At 39.3% G+C, this 21,149-nt stretch overlaps 1 protein-coding gene across 1 annotated transcript; it reads left to right on the top strand.

Annotated features, from left to right (window-relative positions):
- The first annotated feature begins 827 nt into the window (after nucleotides 1-827).
- Nucleotides 828-20,444, top strand: ZBTB43 (zinc finger and BTB domain containing 43). Its single transcript, XM_063082199.1, has 3 exons — nucleotides 828-933; nucleotides 4,307-4,429; nucleotides 14,993-20,444. Exon 3 carries the CDS (start codon nucleotides 15,016-15,018, stop codon nucleotides 16,417-16,419), a length of 1,404 nt encoding a protein of 467 aa, XP_062938269.1. The 5' UTR covers nucleotides 828-933; nucleotides 4,307-4,429; nucleotides 14,993-15,015; the 3' UTR covers nucleotides 16,420-20,444.
- Nucleotides 20,445-21,149: the final 705 nt, after the last annotated feature.

The raw sequence follows: 21,149 nt of genomic DNA, 5'->3' as shown, positions 1-21,149 counted from the left end.
TGCACCCATCCCCATTTCTGTGCTTCAATATTTGTTTTCTTTGGTTTTGTTTCCCATAATTTCCTTGTAGAATTCTCTCGGAGAGTCCCAGCCTCCTCTCTGAACACTCCCGGATACTGGAGCCCAAGAAAAAGCAAGACAACACACAGCCGGGAAACTGGGCAGTTTGAGCTAAGACAGAGACAGTATTGAACAGGCGTGTCTAGCCCAGCGAGAGCATCCACCCTAAGTCCAGAAGCCACTCTAACCAAATCCCTGCAGGGGCCCTCGTCTCTGAACAGGTCCAAAGGTAAGAGGCTCAAGTCCCACCACTAAAGACCTACGTCTCTTCTACATTAATGGGGGGTGGGGAGGTAAATCGGGAGTGGAGAGGTAGGCAGGGCTGTTGGAGGGTGAGCGAATCGGAAGCTAAGTTACGCGCTCCTGTCCCACCATCTTTGTGACCCCAGTGCCCAACACAATGCCAGCCACACAGAGGGCACTAGTCCTTTCATTAACTATTTACTGAGCATCCATTACATGCCAAACAGCGCGGTGGGCGCTGTAGAGGCAGAAGCAAATTTTTAACGTGAGATCTCCTAGGCAAGATAGGTCAAAGTTTTAAAGAGTTCAGAACTCGGTATCGGCTCCCCAATTTCAATCGGTATACTCAGTGCCTAAACCTGTTGCTCCAGACCGTACTGCGCAGGAACCAGCTACCTTGGGGCGCTCTCTCGACGCCCCGCCCCGAACGTGGGGCCCGCATGCGCATAGCGCTTTCTGTCGGCCTCACGCCCGGAAACACTGGCAGTTTCGGGGGCGGGACTAAGAAGCATTTCCGGGGGCGGGCGGTGAAGACAGAGGCTGTCGCGGCGGCGAAGACTCGAACAGGCCTGTTGCTGGCGGTGGAGAGGGTCCCTCGGGCAGGGGATGTGAGCTCGGAGCCCTTGGCAGGTATGGTGGGGTCTGGACAACGGGTGGCAAGGATGGGGGTAGGAAAAGCCGGAGGGTGTTTGAGGGCTTCTCTGCAGGCCCCGGCGCGCGCGCGCCGCCGGCCCCGCTGGGCCCGTTCTGTGGACCGGGATGCTAGAGCCGCGCGCGGGCGGTTAGAGTCTCGGTGCCCTGGGTCCGGCTCCTGCAGTTTCCAGCTCGCCCGGCTCGCAGACCGTGACACCAAGGCCCCCGGGTAGCCTCTCGCCCAAGGTCACCCCGCGGCGGCGGAGCTCGGCTGGCCAGAGCGCTTAGAGATCCCGCCCCCGTCCGTCTGTTCGTTGGCCTTTCGAAGCGCGGCCTGGCGGCCTCGGGTTCAAGTCACCCGCGCCCGAGCCGTGACGAGCCGAGGTCGGGAGAAAGGCTGCGCCTGGACTTCGCTGATCTCTGCCTCCCTCTGTTTCACCTCTGTTGCTGTCTCTGTCACCTGTTTTAACCTGTCCATTTTGTTTCTCAACTCGGCCCCTGTCAACTTGGTATTTCTCTCCACTTTGTCTCTCTCGAGATCTGCGTATCTGGACCCTGTCTTTATCTGTCTCTACCTCGCTTCTGTGTCTCTTGACCCCATCTCTGTCACTCAGCCTTTTCGCTCATTCAGGGCCTGTCTGTCAGTCCGGCTTTTTGGCCATCTGTCTGTTTTTCTCTTTGCCAATTTTGCGTCTGTGTTGTTTCTGTCTCCTAACTCGGTTTGTCTGGGTGGGGCGGGGCAGGCCTGCCCGGACCTCTGAGCCATGGGACGTGACTCATGACCCCGTGAAGCTCCCTGCACTGATGGCATTCTCAGTGACTCGACCGCAGTCTGGCCTCAACTCTGACAGGTGTCGCCCAATCTAAGTGTCAAGGTGCAGTAGTGCCTAGCAAGCAGACAGGAGTCCCATCTCAGGGCCAGAGCAGTTTCTCAGGCCTTCACAGCTCTCCACATCCTTTTGCCCCATCCATTTACTTTGGTATGACTTCCAGGGCTCTCAGGATCCTGCTCTTTGAGTTACAGCTGTGTTTAACCAGGCCTGTCCACAGGCTAAGGAAGGGTCAGTCTGAGATCTGTGCTTGGGGCTGTTGGAATAGTAGCAGGATTTCTGAGAGGATTTAGCTCAGAGATTGTGTCAGTATGTTTAGTTAATTTAATTCATAATTTATGAGAAACCTAATAAAAAAAAAAAAAGCTGGGGATTCATTCTTTTCTTTACAAAAGTACCACTGGATAAAAAATCAGACACAAAAGGACACATATTGTATGAGACCACTTAATGAAATTCCTAGAATAGGCAGAAAGTAGAATGTAGTTTACCAGGGGCTAGGGAGAAGAGTTATCGTTTAATAGATACAGAGTTTTGGGGCTGACAAAAAAGTTCCTTCTGGAATAGATGTGGTGATGGTTGCAAAATATTGTGAATGTACTTAATGCCACTGAATTGTACACTTCAAAATGGTTAAAGTGGTAAGTTTTATGTTATGTATATTTTACACAGTGTCAAAAAAAAAGGGCTCATTGGAGATTTCTGAAACCAATGAACTCTTTTAAATGTGATTTTAAAAAATTCATTCTATAGCTGTTAGGAATGATTAGTTGAACTTATGTTTAGGGATGCCTACTCTCTTCATGCCGTAGGTAGAGCTGAGGTCCTTAGAAAAAGAGTTTGCCTAAATGAATTTGGTTAAAATCTTCCTCAAGATTATTAATAGAGTCCAGGCCTGGCTGTCCTCCCTCCATCTTCCTTGGAATCAGTGCAGGAATCTGCTGCATAAGTAGGAAACTTTAGGAAGACTACTCTGCACATGAAGAAAACTTGTAAGGTTGGAAAAATAGCCCTTTTATTATCATAATGCAAAATTGTATTATTTCTTGTGTTTTATTATGGGCAATGCCTCTTTTTGTTTTATGTTCACATTTAAAATATCAGTTTGCCTTTAAGGTAGTTGATCAAGCTTTCTAATAAGATGTAGCAGCTGAATGAATACATACTTCATTGAATTCTAGATGCCATTGATTATTTTATGCATCACCAAGGAAGAGAAAAATGTTTTATCATTTAGACTTTTTATATTATTCTTGGCTTACTTAGTCAACGCATATTTTAATGCATACATAAAAAGGGAAAAACAAGAAAAAAATAAATCGGTTAAAGTATTCATAAACTTAACATTCCAAGTCCTACTCTTTTAAATACTTTTTTAAAGTATTTTAAGTATTGTGTCCCTGGTTTTGCCACAGTGTCATCCTTTGTGCCATCACTGTCTCCGGCAATAACAATTATTAAAACTGCCACCTGGCAATCACGTCCTGATTTGAGAAATTTTTAAATGTGTGTCTTAAAATCAATTGAATAGGCTCCATATTATTTACATGAACTATTCCTTTTCACCTTATTTATATTTGCAGTTAGAATAGAAAGAGACTTATTTGGGATGTGCTAGGGTACTTCAAAAAGTTTGTGGAAAAATAGAATTAAAAGATAACATGAATCTCCATGAACTTTTTAAAAGTACCCTCGTATTGAGTAAAAAAAAGTTTTTCTTTTAAATTTGCTTGTATGTAAATAATTTTCAGGAGATGTGTGCTGTTGCTGCCTTCTGTTTTCTTGATTTGAGCATCTTATCCTGAATTCTAATGCAAATAGGAGTGCAGTTAAAAACAATTCCTTGGCTTTATTGAAATGTAATGGAAGGAAGACTGATAAATACGGGGTTAGTGCTTAGAACAATACCTTCTCTCTTGAATCTCAAAGAGTTTACCCTAATGGAATGTTTGCCCTGAAAGTTTTAAGTAAAACATTCAGCTGTGGCTTAAACTAAAAGGAGTCCTCAATTGAGCCTAGCAAAGTAGGTGGTTTGTTTTTCAAAAATCCTAAAATGAGTTTTACCAAGTTCTTTGGCTAAAGTGCCCCAATTAGAAAAAAATGTAAGGATGCTGATTGACGATGGTCAGGAGACCAAAAGCTCTTTTCCAGAGGATATTTTAATTCTGCAAAATTACGTAGGTATTGACCATGTTGGTTTCCTAGTTTTAATGAATTTGTAAGATGTCAACATTAAAGAACACTGGCAGGGGTGAGGTGGGTATATGGGAACTCTGCACTTCGCAACTTTTCTGTAAATCTAATTACAATAAATCTAATTATTTGTAAATCTAATTACAAATAAAAAGTTTACTAAAAAAAAATACAAAGACATAAGCTAAGAAGTTGCAGAATGGAAGTTAATATAACCAAAATGACCAGTCCTGATTAATTTTCTTTCCGCTGCTAACACATGTAGTATTTATTATCGAGGCACATATACACACACAGTGAATGGCACAAGCATCTCTTACATTTTCAATATGATTTTTTCCTTTCAGAAGTCAATGTGATTTTAACGAAGCAAAACTGAAATATGGGTCCCTCTTCCTCATTCATTCATTATTGCTTTTTGATGGCCATGGCATAAGGAAATTTATCCCAGGAATACGACTTTGCATTAGGTAAGCCATAAACTTGCTAATCATACAATTTATAAAATTAGTGTAATTATTTCTCTTTCAGCAAAAGTAATAATGTAGTTTGTCAAGGTTTTTAATTGCTCTAGACCAGAAGAGTCTTTACTTTCTTCCCTTCTAAAGAGAAGATATTGCACATGTTGATGCTGATCACTGATAGAACATTTAATTTCAGAGAAATTAATTTAGAAAAATATTAGATTTGGAGTTACACTTCTATTTGAATCCTGACATGCCAGTTCTGAGATGTGTAACCTTGGGCAGGTGTTTTACTCATCTTTAAAATGAGTGTGATGATACAGGAGTGTTGTAAGACCCAAGTTGACATAGTGTCTTTGTGAATGGTAAAACATTTGACTAATGTAAAGAATTTTGATAGGCATGGAGTTTGGTGTTTTTGTATATTTATGCCAGACTTTAAATTTACTAAAGCAACGTTTATTGTGTTTAAATGTGGTTTCTACAGTAATAATGCAAATTACTATATGCTCTTATTAAAGAAATCTCTGGAGGACTTCGTGACAAGTAGCTTATGGGTCTGCTTCTCTATTACATTGCTGTCATCTGTGCTTTTAGAATATTTAATTTGTGTTAAAATAGAGTATAAAACTTGACATAGTTCCTCGTCTGAGTAATAAATAGTGGCTACTCATCAAATAAACTCATCAAAGTTGGAAGGGATCTTGGATGTCATCTAGTTCAGGGATTCTTCAGTCAGTAGGTTTTCCTTCATCTTCCACTCAGAAAATGCCAGATAGCTTCCATGAAGAAGCATGGAGAGAATGAGCTGGGATTGATGTATTTCTTTTAGAAGAGCTGTTCCTATTGGATTTTTTTTTTTAATTGCATGCAAAGTGACATGTAAAATTGCCAGTACCTTATAAGTCAGAATATAGTCAATACCCCAGAGTTTATGAATGCATTGTATATTATATGTAATTTAGATTATTTGTGAAAACGGTTTCAACCTTTACCTTCCATACCATCCCACCTCTCAGACTGTAATGGGCATGAATGAGTACTTTGAATTTAAATCTCAACTTCCCTACTTACTAGTTTCTGTATATGACCTTAAGACAAGTTAACTTAGCCTCTTTTTCTGTTTCCCATTATGTACAAAGTTAATAAAAATACCTGTCGAGTGGGTTGCTGTAAGGATTAAATGAGATAGAATTGGTACAGACTCTGGTTCAATGTCTGTGCAAAGTACTTTATATATTTTTATGTGTTTATGTATATGCACTTTATATATTTAAATATTTATTTAATAAGTAGTAGTTGCTCTTATTATTCTTATTAATGATGACATTTTCCTACTCATCCAAGTATGAAATTTGAAAGTCAGCATTGATACCTCAATTTACCTTGTATTATTCTATTTTTTAAACAGCTTTATAGAGAGATAATTCATAAGCAATTAAGAGATGTTTAGTATATTCACAGGTTTGATACCCATATTTTAGAATTTTTGACCTCCCTGAAGGAAATCCAATCCCTGTTTCCTCTATCCCTCCTTCCTGGGGCTGCTGAGCCCCTGCAACCTCTCATACTCAGATTTTTTTTTTCCTGCTCGGGCAATGTGCGACCTTTGGTATCCTACCCAATACAACACCTCTGAAGGTTGCCAATGTGCGGAACCTGCCTCTAGCTACCACAGCCCACCCTGGCTTTTAGCTCTGGGTTCTCCAGATGAAGGGGTGTTGCTAATTCTCGTCAGGATTGCTGCTCCTATATCAGGATTGCCTGGTAAAGGAAGAGGAGTTGCAGGGACACTGTCTCACTTCAATCTGGCCCCATCTCCACTATATCTTTAATTAAACTTTGTGGCATATAAATAACACCATTCCCTAGGTTCCAGGACTCAGACCAATTGTTTCATATTTCTTAGATTATTTCAGTCAAGATATGGTAGATAGGAAGAATTATATGCCTGTCTTCAAGTCATCTTACCCTGGTGACACCAAAATTTATAGTGATTGGGCATATAATTGTAGAGTGCACCAGGTCTTCCTCTCTGAATTCCTCCTAGGTTTGTGATTCTCTTATGATACCTTTTATCAGGCTTTGCCTTGAATAACAGCATTGTACACATGGGGTTGTTTTTTTTTTTAATCTCCCTTAGCAGATTATAAATTCTCCCAAGGACAGTGACATTTCTTGATTGTCTTTGAAGTCCCCCACAGTACCTTGCATATAATGTTTTATGGAGTTTTTTAGTGAGTTAATTAATTACCTCTATGGAAACAACAACTATACACTTAATATAGGTCACACCTGCCTGCAAGTTTGTAAATATTGCTATATATCGGGAAAACCCATAGAGAAGTTAAGGCTTTGCATGTTACCAAGGTCAGGGAATGTGGAAAAATGCCACATTCACCCAAAGTTAAGGGCAAAGTTCAGATAACTTACTAAATTACAAGGACGGTTACCAATTTGATACAGTTAAAAATAAAGATACATGGTATTTTTTTCTGTGTGGTAAAATATGTGTAACTTTTAACTTACCATTTTAACGGTTTTTTTGAATATACAATTCAGTGGCATTAATTACACTCAGTGTTGTGTAACCAACACTACTATTTCCAAAATTTTTTCATTGTCCCAAACAGAAACTTTACTCGTGAAGCAATAACTCTCATTCTCCACTTCCCTGAGCCCCTGCTAACCTCTAACCTTGCTTTCTGTCTCTGTGAATTTGCCTATTCTAGATATTTCACATAAGTGAAATTATTCATTTTTCCTTTTGTGCCTGGCTTATTTCAGTTAGCACAATGTTTTCAGTGTTTATTCATGTTATAGCATGTATCATAACTTCATTCATTTTTATGACTGAATAATATTCCATTGTATAGATGTATCACATTTTGCTGATGAATACTTGGGTGGTTTTCACCTTTTGGCAATTTAGTAAATACTGCTGCTGTGAGTATTTGCATACAAGTATCTGTTTGGGTTACATACCTAGGAGTAGAATTGTCATATGGTGATTCAGTGTTTAACTTTTTAAGGAACTGCCAAACAGTTTTCCAAAGCAGCTTGTGCCATTTCACATTCCCACCAGCAGTACATGGACATTCCAATTTCTCCACATCCTTGTCAACTCTTGTGTTCTGTTTGGTTTTTATTATAGCCATCCTAGTTGGTGTGAACTAGTATCTCATTGTGGTTTTGATGTGCTTTTGCCTAATGGTTAACGATGTTGAGCATCTTTTCAAATGCTCATTGGCCATTTGTATATCTTTGGGAAAATGTCTATTCATGTCCTTGGACTATTTTTTAATTGGTTTCATCTTTTTGTTGTTGAGTTGTAGGAGTTCTTTATATATTCTGGATATTAAACTAGACCCTTGTCATATATATGATCTGTAAGTATTTTCTCCCATTCTGTGGGTTGTCTTCACTCTCTCAATAGTGTGCTTTTATGCACAAAATTTTTAATTTTAATGAAGTCCAGTTTATCAATTTTTTGTTGTTGCTGCTCATACTTTTGATGTCATACTTAAGAAACCATTGTCAGAGCCACAGTCATGTCAATTTGCCCCTATTTCCTTCTAAATTTTATAGTTCAGCTGTTATATTTAGGTGTTTGATCCATTTTAATTTTTGTATGTGGTATAAGGTAAGGGTCTAGTTTCATTTGCATGTGTATGTCCAGTTTCCCCAGCACTGTTTGTTCAAAAAACTGTTGTTTCCCGATTGAATGGCCTTAGCACCTTTATTGAAACTCAGTTGACTGTAGATGTGAGGATTTATTTCTGTGCTCTCAGTTCTGTTCCTTTGGTCTATGTGTCTGTTCTTACACCAGCACCATACTGTTTTGATTACTGTAGCTTTGTGCTGTAGTAAGTTTTGAAATTTGGAAGTGTGTCTTCAAACTTTGTTCTTCCTTTTCCAGATTGTTTTGGCTATTCTGGGTCCTTTGAAATTTCATATGAATTTTAGTGTGGGTTATTCCATTTCTGCCAAATATGCTGCTGGGTTTTTGTTAAAGCTTGTGGTGAATCTGTGTATTACTTTGGGAAGTATTGTTATCTTAAGAATATTAAATCTTCCAATCCACATACATGAGATGTCTTTCCATTTATTTGTGTCTTTAATTTCTTTCAAGAATGTTTTGTAGTTTTCAGCATACAAGTCTTTTACATCCTCAGTTAAACTAATTTCCATGTAGTTTGTTCTTTTTGGTATGATTATTAATGGAATTCTTTTCTTTTCTTTTTTCTCTTGCCACTGGCCAGTGCAGGGATCTGAATCCTTGGCCTTGGTGTTATGACACCACATCCTAACCAACTGAGCTAACCAGCCAGCCTGCAATTGTTTTCTTAATTTCCTTTTTGGGTAGTGCATTGTTAGTATATAGAAAGGAAAATATGTGACTTTTATTACATTGAGGTAGTTTCCATCTATTTCTAGTTTCTTGAGTGTCTTTATCATGAAGGGCTATTGAATTTTGTCAAATTAGTTTTCTGCATCAATTGAGATCATGTTGAGCTCTTTTCCCTTTATTTTGTTAATGTGATATATCACATTGATTGATTTCATATGTTGAACTACCCTTGCTTTCCAGGAATACATCCCACTTGTTCTTGGTGTATAATCCTCTACAATAGGTGCTCAATTTGGTCTGGTAGTATTTTTTTTTTTTATATTTGCAGCCATGTTCATAAGAGATATTGGTCTATAGCTTTCTTTTCTTGTGTTTTTCTTGGCTTTGGTATCAGGGAATTGGCTGGCCTCATAGAATGAGTTAGGAAATGTTCCCTCCTCTACGATTTTTTTGAAAAGTGAGAAGAATTGGTGTTAGTTCTTTAAATGTTTGGCAGAATTCACCACTGAAGCCAGCAGTTTGGGGGCTTTTCTTTGTGGAGAGGTTTTTGATTTCTTGATTCAATCTCCTTACTAGTTATAGGTCTATTCAGATTTTCTGTTTCTTCTTAGAATCAGTTTTGGTAGGAATTTGTCTATTTCATTAAAATTATCCAGTTTATGGGCTTACAGTTGTTTGTAGTATTCTCCTATAATCCTTTTTATTTCTGTAAAGTCAGTAATACAGTAGTCTTCCCTTATCCACAGGGATATGTTCCAAGCCCCTCAGTGGATGCCTGAAACCACAGATAATACTGAACTCTATATATACTATGTTTTTTTCCTATACACACATACCTATGATTTAATTTATAAATTAGGCACCATAAGGGATTAACAACAATAACTAATAATAAAATAAAATTATAATAGTAAAACTTGTGTGAACATGTCTCGCTCTCAAAATACTATAATATTTTCAAACCTCAGATGACTGAGGGTAATGAAATAGCAGAATGCAAAAGCATGGATGGGGGGGACTACAGTAATGTCCCCTCTCTCATTTCTTATTTTAATAATTTGAATTTCCATTTTTATTCTTAATTAGTCTAAAGGTTTGTCAATTTTGTTGACCTGTTTAAAGAATCAACTTGTTTCACTGATTTTTCTTTAGTATTTTTCTAATCTCTATTTTGTTTATCTCTGCTCCAATCTTTATTATTTTTTTCCTTTTGGTAGTTTGTGGTTTAGTTTGCCCTTTGCCTTTGTCCTTAAGGTGTGCAGTCAGGTTATCAATTTGAGATTTTTTTTTCTTTTTTAATGTAGGTATTTACAGCTATAAATTTCCCTCCAAGCACTGCTTTTGCTGTATTCCATAGTTCTGGTATGTGTGTTTTGATTTTAATTTGTCTGAAGGTGTTTTCTGGTTTTCCTTGTGATTTCTTCTTTGACCTATTGATTGTTTAAGGGTTCACATATTTGCCACTTTTTAAGTTTTTATTTCTAGTTTCATTTCATTGTGATCAGAAAAAAATACTTTGTATCATTTTAGTTTTTAAAAATGCATTAAGACTTGTTTTGTGGCCTAACATTTAGTCTATCCTGAAGAATGTTTCCTCTGCACTTCTTGGGTGGCGTGTTCTGTATCTTTTAGGTCTGATTGGTTTGAAGTGTTGTTCAAGTCTTCTATTTCCTTACAGATCTTGCCAGGTTTTTCTATTCCTTATTGAAAGTGAGGTATTGAAGTTTACACCTATTATTGTACAACTGTCTATTTCTCCTTGTATATTTTGGGGTTCTCTTGTTAGGTTTGAAATTCTTACATCTTGTTGGATTGAACCTTTTTAATCAATATACAATGTCTTTCTTTGTCTCTGAAAACCTTTTTTGACTTAAAATTTATTGTCTAGTAATATAGCTACCCCGTCTCCCTTTTGTTACTCTTTGAGTGGAATATCTTTTTCCATCATTTTGCTTTCAACCTCTTTGCATTTTTGTATCCAAAGTGTCGACTGCATATAGATATCATGTTTTTTAATCCATTCTGCCAGTCTCTCTTTTTAATTGGAGACTTTAATCCATTTACATTTAAACTAATTACTGACAAAGAAGGCTTTACTTGTACCTTTTAGCTATTTGTTTTCTGAGTTTTATGTTTTTTGTTCTTCAATTCCTCCATTGTGACCCCCCCTTTTTTTTTTTAATATTTAGGGGGGTTTGTTTTGGTTTTTGTAATACACCATTTTGATTCTCTTCTTTCCTTTCCTGTATATTTTTAGTTATTTTCTTAGTAGTTACTTTGGGGTTTATAATTAACATTTTAAACTTATAACAACCTAATAATACCTACTTAGTTTCAATACAAACACTCATATACCGCCTGTCCTCCCCCTTTATATTATCATGTTCACAGATTACATCTTTGTAAGTCGTGTGCCTATTACTATAGATTTATTATTATTGTTTTATGCATTAGTGTTTTATCGTATAGGGGAAAAAAAGAGTTATAAACCAAAAGTATAACAATAGTGGCTTTTATATTTACCTATTTAGTTACCTTTGCCAGTATTCTTTATTTTTTCATATGGCTGCGAATTTTAGTCTAGTGTTTTTCCATCTCAGGCTGAAGAGGAGACCCCTTTAGCATTTCTTGTCGGGCAAATCTAGTACTATAGAATGCCCTTAGCTTCCATTTATCTGGGAATGTCTTAATTTCTCCTTCATTCTTGAGAAGATAGTTTTGACAGATTTTTTATTTTTATTTTTTTTAGCACTTTAAATATTTTGTCCCACTGCCATATAGCCTTCATAGTTTCTGATGAGGAATTAGCTGTTAATATTTATTGTAGTCTGTTCTGTTATATATGCAGTCATTCTGTGCCCTAGTAAAGATTTCCTTAAATGTCTGGATCTGGGCGCGTGCGTGCGTGCGTGCGTGCGTGCGTGCGTGCGTGCGTGTGTGTGTGGTGTCTTCCTTCTTAGATCTTGTGATAGATGCCACTAGGGAAGCCACTGTAGCCATAGTGGGCTAAAACAAAACTGTGCAGGTCTGCTATTCTGGCCAACATGAACAGCCTCAAATTTTGGGAGGACAAGTTCCTTATTGTCCACCCTGGCACCAACCAGCTGCTCTGGGAATGCAGGCTACCTTTTCACAGACTGTGGCAGGGCTGAGGAATGGGGGATTTGCACATGCCGCTCTCTTCTGAGGTTCAGCAGTCTCCCTTTATCAAGCACTCTCTCAGTTGCTGTGTCTGTTTGATCGGCTTCCAGCATTCTGAAATAGTGATTCTGATCACTTGTCAAGCTCCTTGGTTGTGTTGGTGGAGGGACCAACCCCTAGAGCTTCCTATTCCACCATTTTCCATAACCTCATTTATGTCTTATTTATTTTTGTAGAACTGTTTTTAAATGTCTTATTCTCAGTCATTTAGAATTCCACAACAGATACTTGAATTTTATAAGGAAAAGATGGATTCTCCAATTAATCGTGTTAGGAAAATAACCATTTTAAAGGGAAAAGAACTGGTTCTCAACCTTATTCCTTATGCCGCAATAAACTGTGGGTATTAAAGGTTTAAATGCTTTTCTTAAAATGGGAGCAGAAAAAAAAACCTAATTCATTCTTTTTTATTTTTAAAAATAATTTTGTGGTTGGGAATGCCCTTCTATGTCTAGCCCAAAACTCTGGAGCTATAAAAGCAAAGGATGGTTATTTTACATAAATTTCATTGTGGCAGGAAATTCTAAATCAGTTAGCTAACTGGAAAAAAAAAAATGCAGTATAGGATACAGTTAATTTGCTGAATTTACCAAAAAAATTTAAAAACCCTACAAATCAATAAGATTAATTGCCCAGTTTATGTGAGCAAAGGATATGACTGATAATTTATAGGGAAAAAAATCTAAATGATCTGTAAACATAAGTACAGAGTATCAGTCTCATTCATAATTAAGGAAATGCAAATCAAAACAGCAGTGAATCGTGGATTATTCACTTAGGAGATTTGCATACTTTTTTTTTTTCCTTGTTTAAGACATTATTTACTGCTGGTAAGGGTGTGACTAGGTGCAAGCTTTCTGGAAAGTAGTTTGGTAATATATGTCAGAGTGTCAAATGCAATTCCACTGGTAAAAATTACCCTATAGATATTTCCTAAGGTATGCCAGGATAGTTTCACACAGATATTCGTTGCAGCATTGCTTGTAATTTCAAAAACCCAGTTAATGAAATTCTGTAAGAAGAGAACTGCTTAAATTCTGGTACCTCCCTATAACAGGAAGCTATGTGGCCATTAAACAAAAAGAGTTAGCTCTTTTTGTTCTAATGTGGGAAGATCTCCAAGATATATTAAGTGACAAAAGCTAAGTGTAGAATAAAATGTAGGTAATGAACCCCTTGGGAATATATATGGTTCACTCAGATATATGCAGAGAAGTTTCTAGAAATACAGGAGTTTAATAGTGATTTCCTTTGAGGGAGGCTAGGAATAAATGATGGAGAAATATTTTTTACACCTTTTTGTACATTTTTTTACATGTGCATCTATTCTCCTTTTTCAAGTAGCTTAAAACAAAATTCTACAGTAGCGAGATCTAGCAGAGTATCTGTTCAGTCAGATGTAGTTCTCAGAATTTGCATACCTTTAGTCTATACTTTATATACTCTCAACTTTTCCTTTTGAAATTACAAATATCTAAATAGTTTATTTCATGACCTGTTTTTGTTTTAAATTATTATGAAATGTTTTAAGATGTATGCAACCATGAATTAAAATGTCATTCTAAAATCTCTGTCTTTTAAAATCATTCATAACTATGGCATGTTGACATCTTCTTAGAGGAGGCAGAGTGCTGTGGTAGGAAAAATAGGTGGCTTTGAAGTCATACAGACCTGGATACACATCTCAACTTAATAAAAAGTAGTAGCTTTTAACCTTGGGAAAGTTACTTAAAATAGCTGAACTTAAATTAATATCAAGCCATGCATTTGCAGAATAATTATAAAGGTTAAGTTTAAAAAGGTGTACAGTCCCTGGTATATAGTAATTACTCCAGAAACATTAATTTCTTCTCTTGTCATCTCTCCCTGACCCTCAAAGATGACTGTCAGTCTTTGGGTTGTCTGGTTCTTATCTTATACTTTGAAAACTTGGTATTTAGCGATGTTTGCATGTAGCATAATATCTTCAGTCTAAGGCTGTCCCAACTGAGCTATTTTGGCTACCTGCGCATGTATTATTAGAGCAAGGTGACAAATAGCAGTGATAAATCCATTTGAATATTTTTGTTTGCTTTAATTTACCATGGGATTATAGGACACGGGCACGATCTCTAGCAGAGTTCATTGTGAGTGCTATTGATAGGAATTTTCTCTAATCCTTGACTAACAGCCACAATATTTTAACAGTAACAACACAGGTAATCCTTTATTCTTTCTTATAACTTTAACTCCTAATTGAGTCTGTTCAGTAGCAGGGACAATATTTACTATCCTCTTTGGTCTATAACTCTTTAAACGGTTTGGAGACCACTAGATAGAATACCTCGCCTTTCAGTTTCATTCTGCTTCACATCATGAGAAGTTCCTAAAGGGCTAAAATTCTGACAGCAGCTAGAGAAACCTGTATTGTTCAGGGCCTCAGCAAGTGCACCCCTTTAGTGCTGAAAGACCAAAGGCACGGTTGCCCTGGCCCCACTGCCTCAGCCCCCTTGCCCGTCATCCCCTCAATGGACTCTAGTCTAGCAGTCTCCTTCCAATCCCTTGCAATTGCCAGATTCATTCCTGCCTCAGAGCCTTTACATATGCTTTTCCCTCTTCCCACAATTCTCTTCTCACTCCCTCACTCCCTCACTCCAACTTGGCAAATGTGAGTTGAATCTGAGGCTTAGCAATTTTATTGTTTTGATACATATCGTGTTTGTTTTGACAAGAAATATTTACTCTGTTTTACTTAGGGGATTTGTATAGCTTACAAATCCAATCGCTGTGGATTCTTTGCTCTCATCTAGAGACAGAGGCAAAATCAAGAGTTAATACCATGAAGAGTGTTGGGTGGCACACTCACACCTGTAGCCTTGCTCTGGGGAATGAATACTGCACCCACTTGTGCTGTGCCCACAGGCAAGGGGCCTTTATGGAACTTTGGAACTTGTCTTAGTTTTCTTAGTGGTGGAGAAGGGGATAGAATAAGTTCCTCTTTGGGCTGGAATTAGTACTGATATTTCTTTCTCTTGTAGCACTGAACAAGATTTGTGATGAAATGGAGCCTGGAACAAACTCTTTTCGAGTAGAATTTCCTGATTTTTCTAGCACCATTCTGCAGAAACTGAACCAGCAGCGCCAGCAAGGACAATTATGTGACGTCTCTATTGTTGTCCAAGGCCACATTTTCCGGGCACACAAAGCTGTTCTTGCTGCTAGTTCACCCTACTTTTGTGACCAGGTGCTCCTGAAAAACAGTAGGAGAATTGTTTTGCCTGATGTGATGAACCCAAGAGTGTTTGAGAACATTCTCCTGTCTAGTTACACAGGACGTCTAGTAATGCCTGCTCCAGAAATTGTCAGTTACTTAACAGCAGCAAGCTTCCTCCAGATGTGGCATGTGGTAGACAAATGCACTGAGGTTTTAGAGGGAAACCCTACAGTCCTTTGTCAGAAGCTAAATCATGGCAGTGACCACCAGTCTCCAAGCAGCAGTAGTTATAATGGCCTGGTAGAGAGCTTTGAGCTGGGATCTGGGGGCCATACTGATTTCCCCAAAGCCCAAGAACTGAGGGATGGCGAGAATGAAGAGGAGAGCACCAAAGACGAGCTGTCATCTCAGCTCACCGAGCACGAATACCTGCCTAGTAATTCGTCCACAGAGCATGACCGGCTGAGCACTGAAATGGCGAGCCAGGATGGGGAGGAGGGAGCCAGCGACAGTGCTGAGTTCCACTACACCCGGCCCATGTACAGTAAGCCCAGCATCATGGCTCACAAACGCTGGATCCACGTGAAGCCCGAGCGCTTGGAACAGGCTTGTGAGGGCATGGACGTGCATGCTGCCTATGACGAGCATCAGGTCACTGAGTCCATCAATACCATGCAGACAGAGCACTCAGTCCAGCCCTCAGGAGTGGAGGAGGACTTTCACATTGGGGAAAAAAAAGTGGAAGCAGAGTTTGACGAACAAGCTGATGAAAGCAATTATGATGAGCAGGTGGATTTCTATGGCTCTTCCATGGAGGAGTTTTCTGGAGAGAGGTCGGATGGGAATCTAATTGGGCACAGACAGGAGGCTGCCCTCACAGCAAGCTACAGTGAGAATATCGAAATGGTAACAGGAATTAAAGAAGAAGCTTCCCACTTAGGATTCTCAGCCACCGACAAGCTGTATCCTTGTCAGTGTGGGAAGAGTTTCACTCACAAGAGTCAGAGAGATCGGCACATGAGTATGCACCTCGGTCTTCGGCCTTATGGCTGTGGTGTCTGTGGTAAGAAATTCAAAATGAAGCACCATCTCGTGGGCCACATGAAAATTCACACAGGCATAAAGCCATATGAGTGTAATATCTGTGCAAAGAGATTTATGTGGAGGGACAGTTTCCACAGGCATGTGACTTCTTGTACCAAGTCCTATGAAGCTGCAAAGGCTGAGCAGAATACAACTGAGGCTAACTAAAAATAGGATCTGGCCCTTGAGTGGCATGCACAAAAATAAACTATGGTAATTAATGCAAATCTGGGCACAGATGATGTGTGCTACTTGCTATTATGAGAAGCTTAAGGAAAAAAGGAAGATATTTCTGAAAGACCAGCTCTAAGTAGGCCAATTAAAAAATCTAATTCCTCAAATTTTTGTGTTTCAGTCCTAGCCTGGAATGGGTAATGGGGGTGAGTTAACCCACTGCCCAGCTGGCAAGGTAAACCTTCAGGCCATTTGTAATTGAGGCAGGTGGACTTGGCAGTAGAAACACCTGCATTTGGAACTGGACTTCAGCCCACCAGTTCCACCTCAGGTGGCAGCAGTTTTTGATCACTTATTATTAATTTTATTTTGCTCTTCTTATAGATACTTAGGTAATGTGGATTTGTTTTGGTAGCTGCTTCACTGAATGAAATACTACTTATGTAAAAGCTACATATAATGTGATTCCCTAGGTTGAGAAATTAACAAAGCTCTGTTGTCTGGTTTTATACTTTCTAAAGAGTATTTTAACTAAAACTACAGAGATACTAAGAGGGTGACTCTAAGTATGAAACAACTTATGGTACAAACTTCAATTTCTGTAGAATGCCACTGTCACAATGTGTTTCAGACTCTTGATAAGGCAGAGTTTTGTATTTTAGTACTAACGTTGAGTCTGAACAGTTGTATCTAATTGTAATTCTCTAGAGTGCCAGAGATAGATATTTCTAATTGGTTTGCTGTCCCAAATCCTGTTTGTCTAATTGTAGCATCCACACAGTGGGATATACTCTATGGCTAGTAGACTTCTAGCCCGCTGTGATTCTGATCATGGTACCATTGGCTGCTGCAGCCATTGCTCTGTCTTAGATTATGGTGCTGCCCAAAGAGGCTGTCAGTGACCACAGTTAGTAGGAAGGAGCCAGAAGTCATGGATGAGACTTATGTGTGAACTTCAGGAGTTCATAGAGTGCTACAGTGACATTCCAACTGTCAGAGTGAGAACTATGGAGAAGCAGCATTTTATGAGTGGCAGGTTGTACTTCAGGGGGAAAAAATTGCAAAGGAGAAGAAGAAGGAGTTTTGAAAGTACACTGGTGGGGCAGGGCAGGAATACTCTTTTAGAGGGGTTCACTGAGCTAATACTGCCAGTTCTTCATGAGCGCTGGAATTTGTTTTCAAAGAGAGAAAGGAGTCTTAATTTTAGCAAAGTAGTTTACAGACTCATGTTCCCAAATTATAGATAAAGCTGCATAAATTTACAAGTCCACATAACTGTACCTACCAAAACAAGAAAAGCAGCTGTTCTGAGACCTTTTCTGCCTATCAGTCAGATGTTTTAGGTTAAAAAGAAAGCATATATGCAGAATGCTTTTAACCGAGGTTATTACAAGGGTAGGACAGGGTGCTACTATTATGTCATCTTTTTCGTAAACTTACTGGTCTATTCTCAGTAGAAACTTTTTTTCTTTAAAATAAAAATAATTTTTCTTGTATTTGGGGTGAAATTTCGTTTTAAAAGATTGGCTTTGCTCTAATGTGATAGACATTGCTGGCACTGGCCTCTGATCCTCAAGCTCCTAACGCCAAGGTGTTTACTTGTTGAACATTGTCTGGAAAGGGGAAAGAAAATACTTATTTACCAGTTAACTCTTGTAATCAAGATTACAAAACAGGGATCTATTTACTAACACTGTATCATTCTTGATATATAAAAAGCACTTTGTATTTAAAACTTTATTATATATATATATATATATATATAGGTTTTTTTTTAACCTAGAAACTAGAAATTACCTCTTGGTTGTTTGCCACATTAATATCATCTTCTCTTAGTGTTGCACCTTCACCAGTTAACAGTCCTTTCTCTGTGTTCCTGACAAAAGTGTAGAGGTGACTGTACAATCAAGCTCAATTGCTCCTCTTTTTCTCATGTTAGAGGCCAGTGGATTATTGGTATGATCCTAGCCATTGTGTGTGAGGAGAAATTGTTTCATTATCCTTACTAATTTTAGTACTAACACAGGAAGCCATTTTGTTCTGCCCAGAGCTGATTACCCTCTCCTATGGTATTAGCAAAGCATTTTCTGCCTGTTTGAAGGTTTGATGTGCTGTGTTCTATTAAAGATTATATTCAAATGAGCATTGGGTCATTTGGAGAAAAGAGTCTGAGAGGGAAGGTAAAAGTATTCTGGGAAAATCATGGTCCTTCAATTATGCTGAAATTAGCACAGCCCCCTTGTCATGAGACATAACGAAGAGCTTTTGTTCACCCAGGAGTGGTGACCACCCCTTGGGTACTGGTGGCTTTGGAAGCAGTTAGGCTGGGACTTAGTTAATGTGTCATGAAGAGAGAAATGTCTTTTAGTGAAATCCTTATATATACATCAGCTACTAAATGTAGAACTTAAATTTAAGTTCCTCATATCTGCTGATTGAAGTTTTTTGCAATAGCTGGAGTTTTGGTAAAAATCGGGGTTGCTCATCAGGTAAGCCACACCTTGTGAAATGGTTGGGTGTCTGTAATGCTGGCCATGTTCCGAGTCAGAAGGGGATTGCCTTCATTTGGATATTAAAAGTGAATTTTTATAAGTTCTGCTATTAAGGGTTAGGAGATCATATTGCATTACTACCTTTTTTTCTCCCCACTCTGAGTTGGAGTGGTAGTCTCTCCCCTTAGCCTCAGTACAGCTTTAGAAAATCTTTATCCTTCCAAACAAGTTTGGATAGTTGTAACATTTTCCAAACGGTCTTTCAGGGATTGGTCTCTTCAGTGACCTACAACCAAGGTATTTGTCCCCTACTTTGAGTCTTAACTGTGGTTTTTCTCCAGTGGGAAAGGGCTTTGAGGCACCACCAGTGGTATTTAATATTTGTATTTATACCATGCCTTTAATTTTAGATATACACATTACAGGAATCCACTGGTAAGTAGGCATCACCATCTAACTAAAGGAGGACTGGACACGGACTGTGATGACTTGTCCTCCGCCTTTGTGGGCTGCCCTCTGGCGCTCTCGGGCCCCAGCCTGTTGGTTCTGATTGCTGCATCTCACCTTCCTCCATCCCTTTTGGCCACTACTTTAAAAGAGTCTGTCCAAAGGGGTCCCCTCCATTCTAGGGGGCGTTTGCTGAGCTAAACTGACCCTACACCGGCTTCTAGCTATTTGGGAAGCCGCTTAGTTTCAGTGGCTCCTTCCTACACCCCCAAGCTGCTGCGGAAGTGAAGCTGAGGCACAGCAGAAGCGGCAGAGCAGTCTGTTCCTGGGGAAGGGGATGTGCTACAGCCACCTGGGCAGGGGTGGAGAGGGCACCATCACAACAAATCCAGGTGTTTGCTTTCGTAAGGTCTCTGCTAACTTAGGAGTGCTGGAAACCAAGCAACATAGTACCCCCAACCCCCTTCTGTGCCACTAATTTTGTGATTTAGGTTGCTTTCATGAGTGACTAATTTTGTTCAGTGAAACCAGGGTTTGTTTCAGTTTTTTTCTTTGCTACTTATATATTTAAAGGTACAAGTTTCTTATTTCAAATCTCTACTGATAGTGCCCTATGGGAAGATGCTGGAACACATTTTGCAAATGTGACCCTTTTAAAAAAAATTTTTGCTTGAAGCCTGTGTCATGTCAGTTGCTGCTGCCTTCTTTCTTTTTATGAGGTTCCCAATGTTTCTTCTAGAAAATTATTTATGCAAGTCAGGTGACTCTTAGGCCACAAAACCATTTGATGATAAACAGATTATCCTTAGGTGCATTTCTTATTGATATTTTGTGAAATGTTATGCCTGTGTTGCAAAAGTTGAATAGTTTTGTCTTTATGTATTGCTGTCTTCAGTGTACAGCATGGTTTTACTTAATTGTTACTGTTTAATATTTTCTTCTTATAGAAGAGACCATGCCCTTTTGTATGACATGTTTTAATAAATGTTATCTGTCAAATTTGTAAAAGTTTTGTTTTTCACTCCAAATGACCACGTCTTGTTTTCATCCTGGCTTTTTCCCCCAGAGAATAAAGTTATATTGTGGCTTTTCGATAAGTAAATGCCAAGTAGTCTGACTGTTTACTATGCCAGCATTTATAATCATTACCTCATTTTAAACCCCCACCAGCTCCATCAGGTATTTAAGAGAGCTGGATATTCCCTGTGTGCTTCTCTGGGTCCCTTCCTTACCCTGGAGCAGTTCACTCCAGGAGGCTGGTCTCTGTGGACCTGAGCTCCTGGCTTCTGGTTCAGATCTCCCAGAGACACTCGGAGGAGCTTGACAGATGAGAGAAGTTGAGGAATTCACTCCCCTGGCTTCCTTCTGCCATCTGTGGGTTGGCAGCGGCTGGGCTCTTCTGCCAAGGACCACAGCTCTTGCCAGGTGACTTCTGGAATTTGGTGACCACACCCTACCCTGTCTCTTCAAGCTAAGGCTTGGCCTCCCTCCCTGCTTGTGCCAGCCCTCAGGTGCCCCAGTGTCCTCCATGGAGTCCCTTAACCCTGCCCACACCCTTTGTTAATAGTCCCCCTATGAAACTCTCCTCAGTCACCCCTCTGAGTATGCGACTGCTTCCTGCCAAGACCCCAGCTGACACCTTTGGTGTCCTCATTTCACAGATGAGCCGGCTATGATTCAGAGAAGGCAGGTATGTCACTGAAGGTGGTTCAGCAGCTGTAGAGTGCAGCTGAGATTATGGCTGCCACGCCTGGTGGTGGGTTTTTCCACTACTGTTTAATAATG

Source organism: Cynocephalus volans, chromosome 17, assembly GCF_027409185.1.
Source record: "Cynocephalus volans isolate mCynVol1 chromosome 17, mCynVol1.pri, whole genome shotgun sequence".
Lineage (NCBI taxonomy): Eukaryota > Metazoa > Chordata > Mammalia > Dermoptera > Cynocephalidae > Cynocephalus > Cynocephalus volans.
Note: the sequence above shows the minus strand (reverse complement) of the source record. Positions and strands in the feature narration are given on the sequence as shown.

Coding starts and splice junctions, on each gene's coding strand:
- ZBTB43 (XM_063082199.1), top strand. CDS start 15,016: ATGGAGCCTGGAACAAACTCTTTTCGAGTAGAATTTCCTGATTTTTCT.